Here is a 16,163-nt window from a genome sequence, read left to right as displayed (position 1 = left end):
AACAGGATATTGACAAATCATGCATGCGGGCTGATGTTTTAGCCTACCTCTTGCAAAAGATAAAATGATAAAACACAATATATCTTCGTTTCCTGAACACATGCTACCATTTGAGGTCTAAATATCTGGAAATAAAACTAAATTCAGCAGTGTAACTGCTAGAAATATTTTTAAGTATGATGTCTCTTGAATTCATAATGATTCAGTCAAATAACAAGGGCTTAAATAAACCTATAAACAGCATGAATTGCAAAGGCTGCTAAACTGTAATTCTTATAAAGTTTTGTGTAGGCCTGTGTTGTTAAATGTTTTGTTTTGTGGTTTCTCGTCCTACCACGCAGGACAGATATCATTTCTAAACTGACTGTAACACCAGTCTGGTTTAAATGTTATCACCCACATTGTTCTGTAACCTTTAAGTTAAACTCAGTACTGAAGTTGTCTCACACATTTTTTTTCAGACACAATCTCTGATGAGAGGTGATCTCATATGGAAATTTGTCAGAAGTACTAACAGTGACAATACTATACAAACTATTTATAGTTCATATGTCCTGGGCAAATAGAAAGATGTTTTTTTCTATTTTCAAATGGCCTCTGTGCACAATCCTCAACTTGCGGCTAATTGTCTTGTTAATGATGCTGTTCATACTGTATATATATATATATATATATATATATATATATATATATATATATATATATATATATATATATATATATATATATAAAATAATTCATTTGTATGACTTGAGACACATCTTTGGTAATTTTGAGCTGAGTGAGATATCTATGGAAATGACAGTTTAAAACCACTTCCTGACATGAGCTCACCTTTCAGTTAACCACGCTCAAGCTTTTTTGTTTTGTTCTATCAATGTTCTAGATATAAATTAAGTTGTTTATTATTATGTATGTGGATCGCATATTCACAGAAAAACAGTTAAAAATTGTCTCAGAGGTCTGTTTATATGTCAAATGAATTCAGTTAAAGTGCATCACGTGTCTGTGAACAGTTAAATATTTCATTGTTTTGTTTTAGACATTGGCCTTAAAGTCTAACTGTTCAGTACAGTTTAAACTCAATTGACAGTGGCATTTCAAGTACAGAATTATTTTGACACAAAAAGTATATTATGGTTATTGTGATTTGAATAGAATCATATACCGGTAATTATTTTTATTTTTTTAAACTCCTGTCTGTCGTAATATCTTTCAAGCTTCATCATGCTGATGTAGCCCCAGTAAGTAACTTTATCAACAAATACGCAAATGTATAAATAGACGTGACAATACTGTAGAGTCTGTAAATCACTGTTTACATCAGCAAACCCCATCCACTTCAGTAACACATAACCAGAGATTCATCCACCTGGGAAGTAGTCCCAATGGTAATGGACAATTTAGAAAACATATTGATTAAACTCAAATTATAAAGAAGACTTTACTGAAAAATTAATGTAAGTGCTTTATGAAAAATACATGTCTTCTTTTAAACCCTCCATTTACAATAATGTAACCGACCGTGTCATTTTTCCAACATTGTAACACTGTTACAGTATTGCAATATTAGCTTTTCCTGAATAAGTTACATTTTAAAACACTGGGCAGTCGTGGACTAATAGTTAGTCTGACTGGTAACCCAAAGGTTGCTGGTTCGGTTCTAGTGCCGGTAGGAAATGACTTGGGTGCCTAACCCCTAATCACTCCCCCGGTGCCACAGCATAATGGCGTCCCACTGCTCCGGGTGTGTATCATGGTTTGCAATGTGTGTGTTCACTATTCACTACTCCTAATGTGTGTGCACTAACTGGATGGGTTACATGCAGAGGACAAATTCTGAGTATGGGTTACCATACTTGACTTTCATTTCACTTTCACACTGTATTATTTTAACAAATAATTACAAAATGGGAAAAAAATAATTAATAATCAACATCATTCCTGTTGATGAAGCTTAACTTATTTTGAACCTGAAAATTATTTTAAATTCGCAACAGTGAATATGCAACAGCACAGTTGAATTGAGTTTTGTGCTGTGTGGTTGACATCTGGGCTAGAATTCAGTCTCTTATTTTTTTGCATTGTAGTTTCACAGCGTGTCCACCAGAGTGTGTGTTCCTTCAGATTTCTTTCGATGCTTAGCATCTGTCCTTGTCAGTATTGCTCTGAACCCTGTCTATGTCCAAGAATCACTCTGTGCTGAAATGTTTTAAGTCTAACCCCATGACTGTTTTTCACAAAGCCTCATATTAATAATTCATAATGTCTTGCTTGTGTTCCTGCAACCACTTAATGCAACTTAGTGTACATCCTCTCTACCTGCCATCACTTCATGATCTATATATACAGTCTTTGCAAAGATCCCGTCAATGCGCTTCGCGAAGGGACACATTTAAATATACATCCATCAGTGGTTTGCTTTCAACGCAACCGGCACTTTGTCTTTCACACTGTGCAACATGGTGAAAAGGCACTGAGAGAAAGCCTCCACACTCTGTTTGTTTGGATGAAATTGTAGGCCTCCTTTGATGCTGGTGTGAGCATGTGTGCCGTCCTTTTCTGCACACAATTAGTCACATAATGACAGAGATGGAGACCAGCGGAGCCGGGCTGCCGAGAGTGACTGCCCTTTTCTAATAATGCGCTGGAGACAGAACTCATTAAACACCCTTCTCTGTTCTTTACCCTCTTAAAAGCTTGTTCCTCTCACCTCTGGCTGATTTTTGAACAGTCTTTGAATAGAGTTTCATGGCAGATAGAGTGTCAACACCGACTTGTTATTTGAGTTCATTCTTTGTGATATAGATTATATAGAACTAACTTTTATGATAGTAGCTTTTATTGAAGCAAGCCGCTTTTACACACGGCCTTTTCATATAGAAATAAAGAATTAGAAAAGGCTGACATGCAGTATATCAGTTTAACATTATTGCTGACAAAGTTGTATCTTGTCAATGGTACAAGTATAAGATGCCAATGGCAGCATAATAAGTCAGAGGGAGTCAGAGAGAAAGAGTGAGAAAGGAAAATGAAGACCATAATAATAAGAGAATAATAAATAGCCAAAGCCAGCATTTTTCACATTAGAATGGTAGAAGAATGTAATGAGAGCAAATTAACATCTTTATTATTTTCTCTAAATAAAGGCTTAACCAGAATTTAGATGTGCATAAAGGTTGTCATTAATGTTGACTTTATAGAGTAGATCACGTCCTTATGTAATTTTTTCCCTATATGCTCTTGCAATGCAGCTATTCCTAGCATATTTCTGTGGTTCCTAACAAGATCCCTTTAAGTCTGTCTCCTTTTCTCACTCTCCCATCCACCCTTTCTCCTCCTTCGTGTTCAGCTTTGGTAGGAGCGTGAAGCGGCTCTATGCGTCAGACAGTGTGGGTGTTCTCGGCAGACACACAAAGGGCACATGTGAAGATGGGCCATCATGCCTTTCATCTGTAATTGCTATGCTCTGTTGTATTTTTAGAGCTGAGAGGATGGCATCTGCATTTATTCTACATTTTAACCAAAGGATGTTTATTTACTGATTTATGAGCATTTTGAGCTGAGACACACATAGGTGCTAATCGAGCACCCACGGGAATGGTCGAGCACCCACATGAAAAATACGGGATATTCTCTTAGAATATCACTCAGTATTCTCAGTCTTGGTATGGTATTGGTTACTGTCTTGGTATGGTATTGGTATTGGTTAAAGTAATTGTGCTGGTTATGGCTTGGGTCATAACATAACCTGCTTTTGTAGAGTGTAAATCAGTGACGCCGCTATTACTTGAAAGACTCAAATATTTCCATCACACTGTGTGCTTTTCTCTCAGCACTGGTTAACTTAAAAAGCAAAAGGTAACCTGACTTGGTTAAAATGTCACAGTCTAGTTTCACAATATCACAAAAGCACACAGGAATATCTCAGTGTGTTGCTATGATCTTGCAATAGTGCTGTTTCAACAACACAGGGAACACTAATTAATTTGCTCATTGGACTTTGACCACTTAAAAAAAATATTTATCCCCATTGATGTGCTTTATGCTTAGTTGAGATTACTAGCATTAACTGCTACCAGACCTCCAAACTATGGACCAAACATTTAGTCTAAATATGGATCAGGATGTGGTTCCTGTGATTCAACAAGCAGACTTATTTTGTGTTTGTTATTACTATAATAAAATATCATCATTGGTTTGATGGTTCCAGTTTACATTTTTTATGGTCCAATCAGGCTGTCAATACTTGTACCCTGGTTTGAATAAATGAATTATGACTTCGTCTTGGCAATGTTGACTAATGGTAAATGTAAGAGAGAAAGGACAACCACTACTTTTTTATTTTCATTTATTTGTAAGTATTTATATACTTATTTCTGGTGAAGCATGCCGTACTTCTCCACTTATTTAGTCTGTTTAAAGCCTGCCCCTCCACAATCCACTGCAAGCTCACATTCATTTTTGAGTGAAATGCCCACATCTCAAAATCCAATCAACAACCGATGGATTGAACCCACCCTATTTTTTTGTTGTTGATAATCCGCTTTACTTGGATGTCCATCGCATTTCGGAAGAAAAGATCTGTCGCTACTTGTTTCATTGCAAATTTAAAGATTATTCCTGGTTTAAGCTCTATTGGCAGAATTTTCAGTGTAATATTGATTATCACAACAAAGAATTTAGACATGTATCTTCGGTTTGTAAAAAAAACCCCGTCATGTTTGCAGTAGTGTGCTCAAAATGGGCAATGCATTCGTTTACTCCAGTGCATTGCCCAAAAATAGGGCATTGCATTGCACTGGAATAAACACTAGACCTAAACATTATATTACTAACCTTGACTGTGCAAAAGGATACGCACCGTATAAACCCTTTTGCTGGTAACTTGTGCATGCTACTTCCAATACTCCACAGACTGCTGAAAGTGCATTACTGTGAATGCATATTGTACAGACTGAGATGAAAGCATGTCACAGTTGCTGTCGGATAGATCTTAATGGTGAAGTGTGTCATTTCTTCACAATCGTCAGCAAATGGATTTATAAAAATGTTATATTATAAACTAGTCAGGTAAATTTTTAGACAGCTTTTCAGGGCTACAATGTCTTGCATAGTTGTTTTTGCATGTTATACTGGGATAACAGAAAATATTTTAAGATTAAAAAACAGACTTGTTCACAAGTCCCTAAAGGCCAAGTCAAGTTTCAATTCTTTGTTTTATTTTTAGCAGTAATTCTTTCAGCTAGATATTGTAATTAACAGTGTTTTGAAATATCAAAACATATTTCTACTTTAAAAAAGTATAAAAAAGCACAAAAAAGTATTACTTAAATCATTAATTACTTTCAAACTACGTAACTTTATACCGCGTTGAAACACAGGGACGGTCCCCACGAGAGGAAAAAAATTTATTTTGAGCTATTTGAGTTGCTGTAGTCTGTTGCAGTTCTCAACCAATGATGGGTAATGTAGTCTTCCAGTGAGCGCCGGCGGTAAAAACAACAACACATGCATAAATAAGCGTTACAGTAAACAAACAACACAAAGAACAATATTTCTGTCTGTGTGATAAGCCAATATAACACATCTTGACTCAATAAACCGATCTGTGGAAATGAGTTGGACAGATTCATAAAATGCGAATGAAAGTGCCCATCCAGTCCATATGCAAGTTAACTTGGTAAATTTGAATATATGCATATGGTAGCAAATACTTTGAGTCAAGGGAAAGGACATGGAAATGTGTACTTCTTGAAAATGGACAGCAAGCAAGCCTTTGACAGCTGCAACACCGCAGCTCATCTTTGGATTAGGCTAATTGATTGCTTTTCAAATAAAATGACACGGAAGATTATCAAAAGGAAAGATTTGGCTATATTCTTTTGTTATTTGTTAATTTATATAACCACTTTCCCAATGGGTAATAAATACGCGTGCCTTCAGATGCATCACACGTGTATAAAATAACGCTGACTTGGCGTGTTTGCTGCAGCATATATTGATAGGGAATTAATGAATTAAGAATGAATAGTAAAATGTTGCGTTTCATACTGTCATGTGGGGTAGTAAAGAGAGAACGCAAGCGGGAATGTCATACCAAAAAAAGTCTCTTTCTCCAAGTCAAGTCTAGAGTCAGTTGTTCACGAGTCCAAGTCAAGTCTAGAGTCAGTTGTTCAGGAGTCCAAGTCAAGTCTAGAGTCAGTTGTTCACGAGTCCAAGTCAAGTCTAGAGTCAGTCGTTCACGAGTCCAAGTCAAGTCTAGAGTCAGTTGTTCAGGAGTCCAAGTCAAGTCTAGAGTCAGTTGTTCACGAGTCCAAGTCAAGTCTAGAGTCAGTTGTTCACGAGTCCAAGTCAAGTCTAGAGTCAGTTGTTCAGGAGTCCAAGTCAAGTCTAGAGTCAGTTGTTCACGAGTCCAAGTCAAGTCTAGAGTCAGTTGTTCACGAGTCCAAGTCAAGTCTAGAGTCAGTTGTTCACGAGTCCAAGTCAAGTCTAGAGTCAGTTGTTCAGGAGTCCAAGTCAAGTCTAGAGTCAGTTGTTCACGAGTCCAAGTCAAGTCTAGAGTCAGTTGTTCAGGAGTCCAAGTCAAGTCTAGAGTCAGTTGTTCAGGAGTCCAAGTCAAGTCTAGAGTCAGTTGTTCACGAGTCCAAGTCAAGTCTAGAGTCAGTTGTTCAGGAGTCCAAGTCAAGTCTAGAGTCAGTTGTTCAGGAGTCCAAGTCAAGTCTAGAGTCAGTTGTTCACGAGTCCAAGTCAAGTCTTGAGTCAGTTGTTCAGGAGTCCAAGTCAAGTCTAGAGTCAGTTGTTCACAAGTCCAAGTCAAATCGCTGACTCGAGTTTCCATCTCTGTTAAACAATTAAATTATTCATCTTAAATTCCAATAGAACCCAGAACATTCTAAAATTGTACTAATCCATTTGGAATACTTAGTATGTTTTTAACGGTAAAAAAGATGAAAAGGTGCAGTAGAAGGCCTGTTTTAACAGTTGAGATAATGCCGCTTGCTCAAAATTCTTTGTAAAGACATAATGCAGACTGAATTATGCTGCTCTAATACACCTATCAAAGTATACAGTTGTAATGCTGCGTAGATGCATTTATGCCATATTTGAGTGTCATTAATCATGTAAAGACACCAAAATGTCACTTCAGAAGCACTTCTGCCGTGTAAATATGGCAACATCTCACTGCTCACTTATAAAATATCAACTAGTGCATCCATGTAACCTGTGAGCAGTGCTACAGTTGCTTTGACCAATGCCAAGAAAATGTTTAGGTTCATGTGAGCACTCAGCCTTCAAGGGTGAGCTTTGAAAACCTACTCTCTTGTTTCCCGTACAGCCAGAGAGGAACATCTCATGCAGTGATTCATCCTCTCTGAATTCCAGCCAATTCTTGACGTCAAGGTTGCAACACGAAAATATATTGGGAAGAAATTCGTACAGATTCTCACCCACGAGTGACGCTCCCGTCAAGCCCACTTGTGCGATGCCCTGGCCTGCTGTGACCCTGACATGGCGTACTTTCCCTTGGAATGTAGCACATCACATGCACCGGCAAGCGCTTCACTTATGTGCTTCACCATGTATAGCGTGTAAAACAACTTAACGCCGGCGATAATACTAGAGTCATCTGTTTCAGCTGGACGCGAGTAAATGAAGGAAGGCTTCAGAGCTGTCTCACGCTACATCAACTCACCCCTCCTCCCCAACCCCATTCCCTGTAGCCAAAGGCGATAGCTGAAAGCCCCAGTGGACTGGGAGGTTCCACTTGATGGGCTCAGACTGGCTCAGTCAGCTCACTTTAATGGAGGTAATGGCTGTTTGTCATCCTCCTGCCTTCGCCGCTCTTCCTGCCGTGCACCACTGCAGAGAAGAAGGCTGCGAGAGCACCACAGGAAGTGAGGAGAGAGAGAGGGAGAGGGAGAGAGAGAGGGAGAGGGAGAGGGAGAGGGAGTCAGAGAGAAAGAGAGAGAAAGGAAACTGAAGACCATCTCACTGGAGCAGTCGATTTTTTTTAATAACCTTCCAGTCATGGAACATGCCTGTAAGTCCTCAACTTTTTGACACTTGTACAGCATGTGTATGATGTGAGTGTGTGCATGTTGATATATACAATACTCTGCTTAAACGAGATCATAATGTTTCTATCGTTTTTATTAGGCTTCATTCTTATTAGGTTCAAATACCTTATTCTAGATATTTTGGTCTGAAGAAGAGTGTTATTGCGGGCATGTTGTTGGGAAGTCACGTGTGATATTGATGATCTGTTGAAATGTACACTCTTTAACATGCCTCACATTGTATTGATGTTTTCATTATCGGCTCACATTCTGGGAATCCAGTTAGTGTGATGTTTAATCATTGAATGAACACATAGAGACTAAGCTCTGGTGCTGTGTATTACTGCCCTATTTTTGGTCAGTGTCATATGATGTTCCATTGGATTTGCAATGCTTATTTGTGTGTCATCGTAGCATGGAAATGCTGTTTAGTAGGTTTGGTCTCTCATTCTGTCATTTATTTTTGACAGCAAAGAGGAAATCTGACAGAAATAACTTGCCTGTGATTCTATGTTTAGTAAAGTGAAAATCTGAAAGGAACTATGGTATTACTCACAGGTGTCATGTATGTCAAAATAGAGCAGAAGTTTTTCTAACAGCATTGATATCCTGTTTTTCTACCTAAAATACATTTCAAAGTCTTATGTGCATGTGTGTGTGTGTGTGTGTGTGTGTGTGTGCGAGTGTGTGGCTCGCTGTGATAATGCCTTTGACACAAACTACAGAGGAGAACGTTCAGGATATTTTGCAAAGGAAATTCATATTTGTTTGGGAGTGGTTTGCATAATCTTTCAGGTTTGGGGGTTTTGCGTGGTCACTAGCATATTTACATACAAGCTGGGTTATTATTTCATGGCAGGAATTGAGATGAGGTCATTCGTGCTTTGAAAAAGTGGATCTGCTGTATCAGTGGAAATGCACAGGAAATGTGGTATAACCTGTTGTTAAAATGAAAGAGGCATGTGACTTACTGTTTACGATCTGATAGAGGTGAAATCCATTTTACAGTATGTGGAAGGGTTTTTAACTCTATAAAGCCGTATTATTTTTGATATGTCTCGAAATTATCAAGATGATCAAAGGTTTTTCAGCAAAGTTGTTTTACACAATTTACTACATTCTTTCCGACTGATTCATATATATATATAATTTATTTATTTATTTTAGCAAGTAAAGGGCCTTTTAGTATAATTATAAAATTTTCCACAAACATGTCTTTTTGCTGGGAAATCTGATTTTTTATAAAGTTAACGTATAAGAATAAATGATATATTGTTAGTCTCATACACATGTTTTCCTTTTGAAAAATCATATTAATATGTGAGTATCAAATATGATAAATGCTTTTAAAGAAGAATGTTTGTCTCTCAGTGCATTGCACTATATATTTTGCCACCACAATAAAACCTACAAAGCTTTGATAATAAATCTAAGCATTTAAGTCTTACTAAGACACAATTTCGGGAGATCTAGACTAAAGAGTGATAACTGATATTTATATGCATTTTATGTAAGTAGCCTGCTATAATGTCATAAAGATCTAATTGATTTTACATTACAAGCTATCAGAATTTATTTTTACTTTTTGGCCATATAAATATCAGCAGCTGCCCCAAATTGTATATCATAGTTTTGCTCAGTTTGGGCCGCTAAATTCATCTAAGGTGTTTTTTCCTCCTTGAGTATGAGCTCCACATTCTTCAATATCATACTATAAACCAATATAAGTTTAAAATACAATAAAGAAAAATGAATGAGTATTTTTGAAAAATATATTTAAAATGATGTACTCTATGTATTAATAGTTGAATAAAAGGTGTTTTATTTTACATGAATGGGTCTCCTCATGGGGGCAGCCATATTGAGATCACATAAATAGTACTCCCATTCCCTCAGTAATGCCTGTTATTGGATACTTTTACTCACATAAATTCATAAATGAATCATGTCTGACTGCAGAGAGCCCTTCCATGACATAGCTAAAAACATTAGCAAGATGCTACATCTGTGTTGCTAGTTGTTAGTAAAAGCCCAAGATCGGTCAGCGAAACTCTACGATGTGATGCAGTAGTTAGTAGCTTAAAAAATAAACTATCTTTCTATTAAAAACTCTTAAGTGCTCAGTCAGTGTTAAAGACAAGTAAAGGCGAGTGAATAAAAAACCTGTGCAAAACTTACTTAGCCTCTAATTCAAACACTGGTGAGTGTAATCTAACAATGTATTAACCAATTACATATTATAGACATTATTTAGTCACCTAGCATGAAAATGAAGTCGCATATGCGAGTAATTTACTTTTAATTTAAAGTGCAAAAAATAAATAAAAATTGTACAGCTTACACATGTGCATGTGAGCTATTTGTGGTCTTTTTGTATTATCTTTGTTAATTACCTGTGTATACCTGTATCCTGACACATAAATCCGAAGTAACTATGTGTTAAACTCAATGATACGGCATTACACCCCTTCATTAAACATAATGAGTGTTTGCTTATGTTTAGTGTGTTGGTAATACCTCTTATCAATGTGTTGGTCCTTCCAATGTTGGGAGCATCATCAGCATTTGTTTCTCTGATTAGTGAAATGTAATGCTCTCCACTGCCCCTGCGATGTACTATTATTAAATGTCCCAGATTTCCAAATAAGCCATCCGTGCTGGGGAAAAACACTTACAGGCAGGATGTCAAGTATTGATCGACAAGGTTTGCCATACCTCGTTGTGCTCCCAACAGGAGCCAGAAGTCTACAGAAACATATCCAGCAATACATCATCTGTTTGGTCTGACATGTTTTATGTTTTTAGGTGATGCTTGGTTAACAAAACTGCTTATGTCTCATGCATCTTACTGTAGTTATAGAAGCGAGCATGAGATGATTATCTTTAGACCTCAGCAACTTGCTTAAATTTGCAGAGTTGATTCTATGGTTTATATATTTGCATAACATGATGAGGTGCAATAATCTTGTTTTCTAATACACTACAACTTTTCTCTGGGTTTAGAGTTAATAAATAAATCATCCGAGCAGAGGAAAGAACTAAATGGCATCACTTAAACAATAATTAGCTGCTATTTTGTGCTGAGATTGGCAGTTAATAATTGATGACGGTTTCCTACATCTTTTCCAGTGATGCTGCATTTAAGTTTTCGGACGGTCCTTGCACCCATTTAGGGGATTGTGGGTGAACTCCAAAGGCATGAAGTGATCATTTCTATTGGCATTGTCACAAATCTCTGCTATAAGCATGAATTACATCATACTAATGCCGACATTTAACAATATTAGGGGGGCAAAGCTAGTGGTGGATCATGAGCTGATGAGCAGTGTATTAAAGACTAATGTACATAACATAGACGTTGTATAAACTTTTTGTTGTTGTTGATGGGATGCAAACAGATCCGCTTTATACTTATTAGCGGTATGCCATTATTGCCTTCCCATATGCACTCAGGCTGCACTCTAGAGCAAATGGACAGATTTTTCTCTCAACAGTAAGTCCAGACGTGTGTCTCTTGGGATATCTGACTACATTGGAAATCAGATTAAGGTGTTCTCAAAAGAGACCCGGTAGAGCATCTGCATGGCGTGCATGTGGACCAACAATCGGGCCAGTAAGTGAATTTACTTTATTTAATTGAACAGATTTACTTATTACAATTTGTGATGAACATTTCTGACATTATCATTATTCTGATATATAAAATAGCAACAAAATGCATGCATTTTCATAAACCATCAATCCTGAGAAGTAAACAGAGATGTATAGTTTTCAATCAGATGAGATATTTGCATGCAGAGTGCACGCATTTGGTCAATAGATGGCAGCGTTCTCTCGGGATACTGTCAGGGTATGAGGAGGTGTGTTGTGATTTGGTGACTCTCCATATGCCCCTTCTATTTTTAAACCTGGGCCATGGCCATAATCGATGCATTTCAGGAATCCATTATAGAATATGGTTTGGAATATGGAATAAGTTTTTTTTGTTTGCGTACTAATGTAGCTGTCTATAATAGTTTCCCAGAGATATTCTTTATACTATTATTCTTCCATGGCTAAAAATAAACCGTTTGTTTGGCATGACCATCTGCAGAACACATGGAAAAATAAAAGGTGATTTTAAAATGAATCTGCCCTTATAACTGCATTGTTTTGGCAGTAGTTTGGTTTAAGTGGATTATTTTGAGTCTATGTGTGTCTGTCTTATGTGTTTAATATGTGATGCGTGCAAGCGGTTATCAGAATACAGATGGTTCCCTGTCAGTGTTAACTGAACAGATGCAGGCAAACCATGATATCAGAAGGACATGCCACTCTGACCACTTACCATTCAGGGCTTCTGCTTACCCCAGCAAAGGTCAAATCGCCAAAGCATAGGCAAGTGTACACTGTAAAATATGCTCAATAAGTTATGAGAACATTTATGTTTTTATATTGCTGTAACAATTTGCAACTTTTTTTTATAAGTTATACAAAATTCAACTAATTTTTAAGCCAGCTTAATGTAATTTAAGTTGAAATGACTTAAACATCCAAGTCTATTGTACTTAATTTAAGGCAGAAACATTTTTCTACAGTGTGTGTGTGTGTGTGTATATATATATATATATATATATATATATATATATATATATATATAATTTTGGCAATTTGACCAAATGGAGGTCCTTTGTATCTTTTTTATTTATTTATATATACACACATGTTAAAAGTCTTTTTTATAGTTTACCAAACAATGTTTATGCAGGGAAAGCCAATTTACATCTTAAGGTTCTCAACCTTTTTGGCTCACATCTGTTGTCCAACAGAATATTCAAAGGCCCCCTTCATATTCGCTAAGATATTTCTGCTCGATACTTCTGCTTTAATTATGACAAAGCTATATATACTTGTTTCAAACTTTTTATTTATTGAACTAACATGTTGGGTGTTGGTTAAATTAACGTATAAAATTCATTAACCACAATTAATTTAGTGATTCCTAAAGTTATGTTCTATATTCCAGAACTGTATGTTCTTCAATAAACATAACAGCTATTGAGAGAAAATAAAATATGATTTTTTATTTTTACATTTTTATTGTATGCGTTTATTTTAAGCATTTTAATTTAAAGTTAGATTGCTAATGAATTAATAATATTTTTAAACGTCATCCTGAGGCCCCCTAGTGGCCCTGGACAACCACTGCTTTAGCTTTATGTCTGTACAGTGGTGACAGGGTTACTCAGTAGCTCTGCAGTTATTGGTTTCCCCTATTTGTGACCTTTATACTAAACCTCTATACTACTTTTTCACCCCTCTTGAATAAAATTAATAACAAAATTGAAATCATATGATGCAAAGATTACATCAACAAATCACACTATTTGCAGCTTGTTGTACTCCGGGTCATGGTGTTATGATGGTGAGGAGGACCTTCAGGAAGGAGGGGAAGGGGTGGAGAGATCATACTTGATGAGAACATCCAGCTTAGCTGTGCGCAAAACAATAGCTCACATCTCTGGCTTGTTTCCATAAGACTTCCTGCCCTGAATCCCTCCCACAATTTCTGCTTTGGAAGAGGGGATTGTGGGAGGGAGTGCGGGCCTGTGGGGCTTTTGCAGGAAACAAAGCAATAGGCGCAAACAAACTTAAAGATTATCAGCGTTAGCATTTGCCACTATAAAACCTACTGTTTTGTTATGAAAAACTGCATATTTATTCTCATGGGATGTAAAGGAGAAATGAAAGTGGTCAAAAGGACTGTATCTTAGTAACTATTTGGTTTAGGTGTTGGTTTCAATCACCTAAAATAGTCAAACCTTATGGTTTATTGCGTGAACAATAAAACCAGTATGACATTCACTCAGAGTCAGCTGTATAATGAAGGTATATTTTAGCTGAAAGGTTGAACAGTATTCTCAAGACAAGGGTATTTTCATTCAAGTCAGGCCGGGGCAGGTTGTCAGTGGTTTTAATTTATATAATTTGTTATTTGAAACCAAATTGCCAATGTTATTTTTGTATGTTTCAGTATTTACTTTTAGCTGTTTCATAAAATGTTTAATCTTTCATATTTTTTATATTGTTTACATTTTGCTGAAAGCATTTGACAGCCTGTTTAATGGAGTTCCAGTGTGACAACATGCCCCGCTATTGAAGGTCAATTGTCTATTCAGAAACTGACTTTCAACAATAAGGCAAACTTGAAGTCTTTTTTATATAAAACATTTTACTCATTTTAATTTAAACTATCAGGTCTTGAAATCATCAATAATGAATGATCTTTACTTTCGTATACATATTTTATACAGCTTTTTTCTCTTTAGTTAGATATAAAATTAAGGGAAACGTTTACACTGTCACTTTGATCACAAAGACGGATACAATGTCATTTGACAGTTAGCAAAAGACATTATGAACAGAATAAACCGTGTTGTTTATATAGCCTACAGGAAAGCAGTGTAGTCGAAAATAGCACGAGCACTAACTTCTAATGATGTCACTTTTGGTCAACACATGTGTTTTACCAACATACATTTCCATGCTTTAAGCAGGGCTGAAGCGAGGAGGGGCTTGAAACTTCCTCCTTATGACCTCTGACTGCTAAAACTACAGACTGCAAAAAAGGAATGATAGGCATTTAAATCCGGAGCTCGATTACGTTTCTTGCGAGTTCATATGGAAAAGCTCTTTTAAGAAGCAGATCTCAGAGTTGGAGGAGGGAAATGAGTCTCCTGTTATGTCGATCGAGTGGGCTTTGTTGTACAAGTTCTTGGGTCGTCGTATGATTATTGTTTAGCGGCCCATTGAAGATCGACATGGGCCAGACATCTGTCTCCAGCTTGTCTCAGAGAACGAGCGGTAAGTATATGAAGAGCTTGTTCAGTGACTCGCTGTTTACTCACCCACACCGCTCTTTCAATAAACGGCCAGGGAGGGAAGACGTGACTTTTAGAGCTAGTTAAGTCCGAGTCCGCGGGAAACCAAGTTCATTTTCAAGTCTGGTGTTTGCACATTGGCTTTGACCTAATCTGATAGTAGGCTATCTACGCGACGAGATGAACCAAAACGCTCCCATTATAAACAAACGCGTGGATTTTGGTTTGTCTCCTGGCGTGTGTAGTGCAAACGATCAACAAGTGGGACTTTGTCACGCGCATCTTTCGGCGAATTGAGGTGTTTTCGTTGATGGATTAGTAACTTAACTATAACATCCTATTGGTATAGTTATAGTTGACAAAAAAACCTAAAATGTACTGGCTAGTGCATTCAGGAAATGATTGTTTCACTGTGTTCTTTTGCTCTCGTTTCTCGTAATAGGCTGTGCTGTCAAAGCGATGTGCTGTTGTTAGAAATATACTTCCTAATTCGGGTTTAAGTAGGCCTATGAATTATTATCTTATAATTTATGGATGATTTATATTATTAGAGGCAAACCATTCTCCTTGTAACATCACTGTATTTTTATGGTAAATTCCTGGCAGTTGCCATTTCTATTTTTACAGTAAATTGAACAAAGAACAGTGTAAATAGTTTATTCATTATCAAAACCCATGTCTAAATAGCAGGTTTCCTGGTTTTGGTTACATTTAATACATGTGTGACATGTTCAGTTTCTCTGAGTCTGGAGACTGTTGAGAGTGTTGATTTTAAATTAAATTAAACCTGTTTATATTGTTAAAAAAAGAAGAAGAATCAATTAAGTGTTTTATATGCACGACTACACTACAATCAAATTACAACAGCAACCATTTCAAGTACTCCACAATGCACTGTGATTTGTAATCTTAAGCTTCTTTCTGAACCAAATGTTGAATCACGAGATTTGCCACTACCTTAATTTCCCCATAATTTCCATTATTGCCAGAGTGATAAAAGCTTCTATTGATCAGTTTACCAGCTCTCAAAAGAAGGTTGATCTGATGTTATTTTGTTTTCATGAACGGCATGCATATGGTTCTTTAAATAATATTAAATCATGCTTTAAATAGTTTTGACTGTCTGAAATATATAGAAACTGTACTGGATTTGAAAGGCCACAGAAATGAAAACTGTATATCATTTTGGCAAAGCGAAGATTTGGTTGAATGGCACTGACTGCTTCTTTATTAATTAGATCCA

The 16,163-nt window shown here is 36.6% G+C and overlaps 1 protein-coding gene across 9 annotated transcripts in view; it reads left to right on the top strand.

Annotated features, from left to right (window-relative positions):
- The window catches only part of phactr2 (phosphatase and actin regulator 2), a 41,140-nt gene that overhangs the window by 840 nt on the left and 24,137 nt on the right, over nucleotides 1-16,163 (top strand). For 3 of the 9 annotated variants that reach the window (XM_079636026.1, XM_079636023.1, XM_079636022.1), the window contains exon 2: nucleotides 7,340-8,044. The exons of 3 other annotated variants lie outside the window; for them this stretch is intronic. In XM_079636026.1, the coding sequence (XP_079492152.1) occupies nucleotides 8,032-8,044 (13 nt within the window). In that variant the 5' untranslated portion in view covers nucleotides 7,340-8,031. Of the gene's footprint in view, nucleotides 1-7,339; nucleotides 8,045-14,462; nucleotides 14,904-16,163 lie in introns of those variants that run through there. 3 more of the 9 variants (XM_079636025.1, XM_079636021.1, XM_079636020.1) reach the window with 3 other exon arrangements.

The sequence above is a fragment of the Phoxinus phoxinus genome (genome assembly GCF_949152265.1).
Source record: "Phoxinus phoxinus genome assembly, chromosome: 14".
NCBI classification, from domain to species: domain Eukaryota; kingdom Metazoa; phylum Chordata; class Actinopteri; order Cypriniformes; family Leuciscidae; genus Phoxinus; species Phoxinus phoxinus.
Note: the sequence above shows the minus strand (reverse complement) of the source record. Positions and strands in the feature narration are given on the sequence as shown.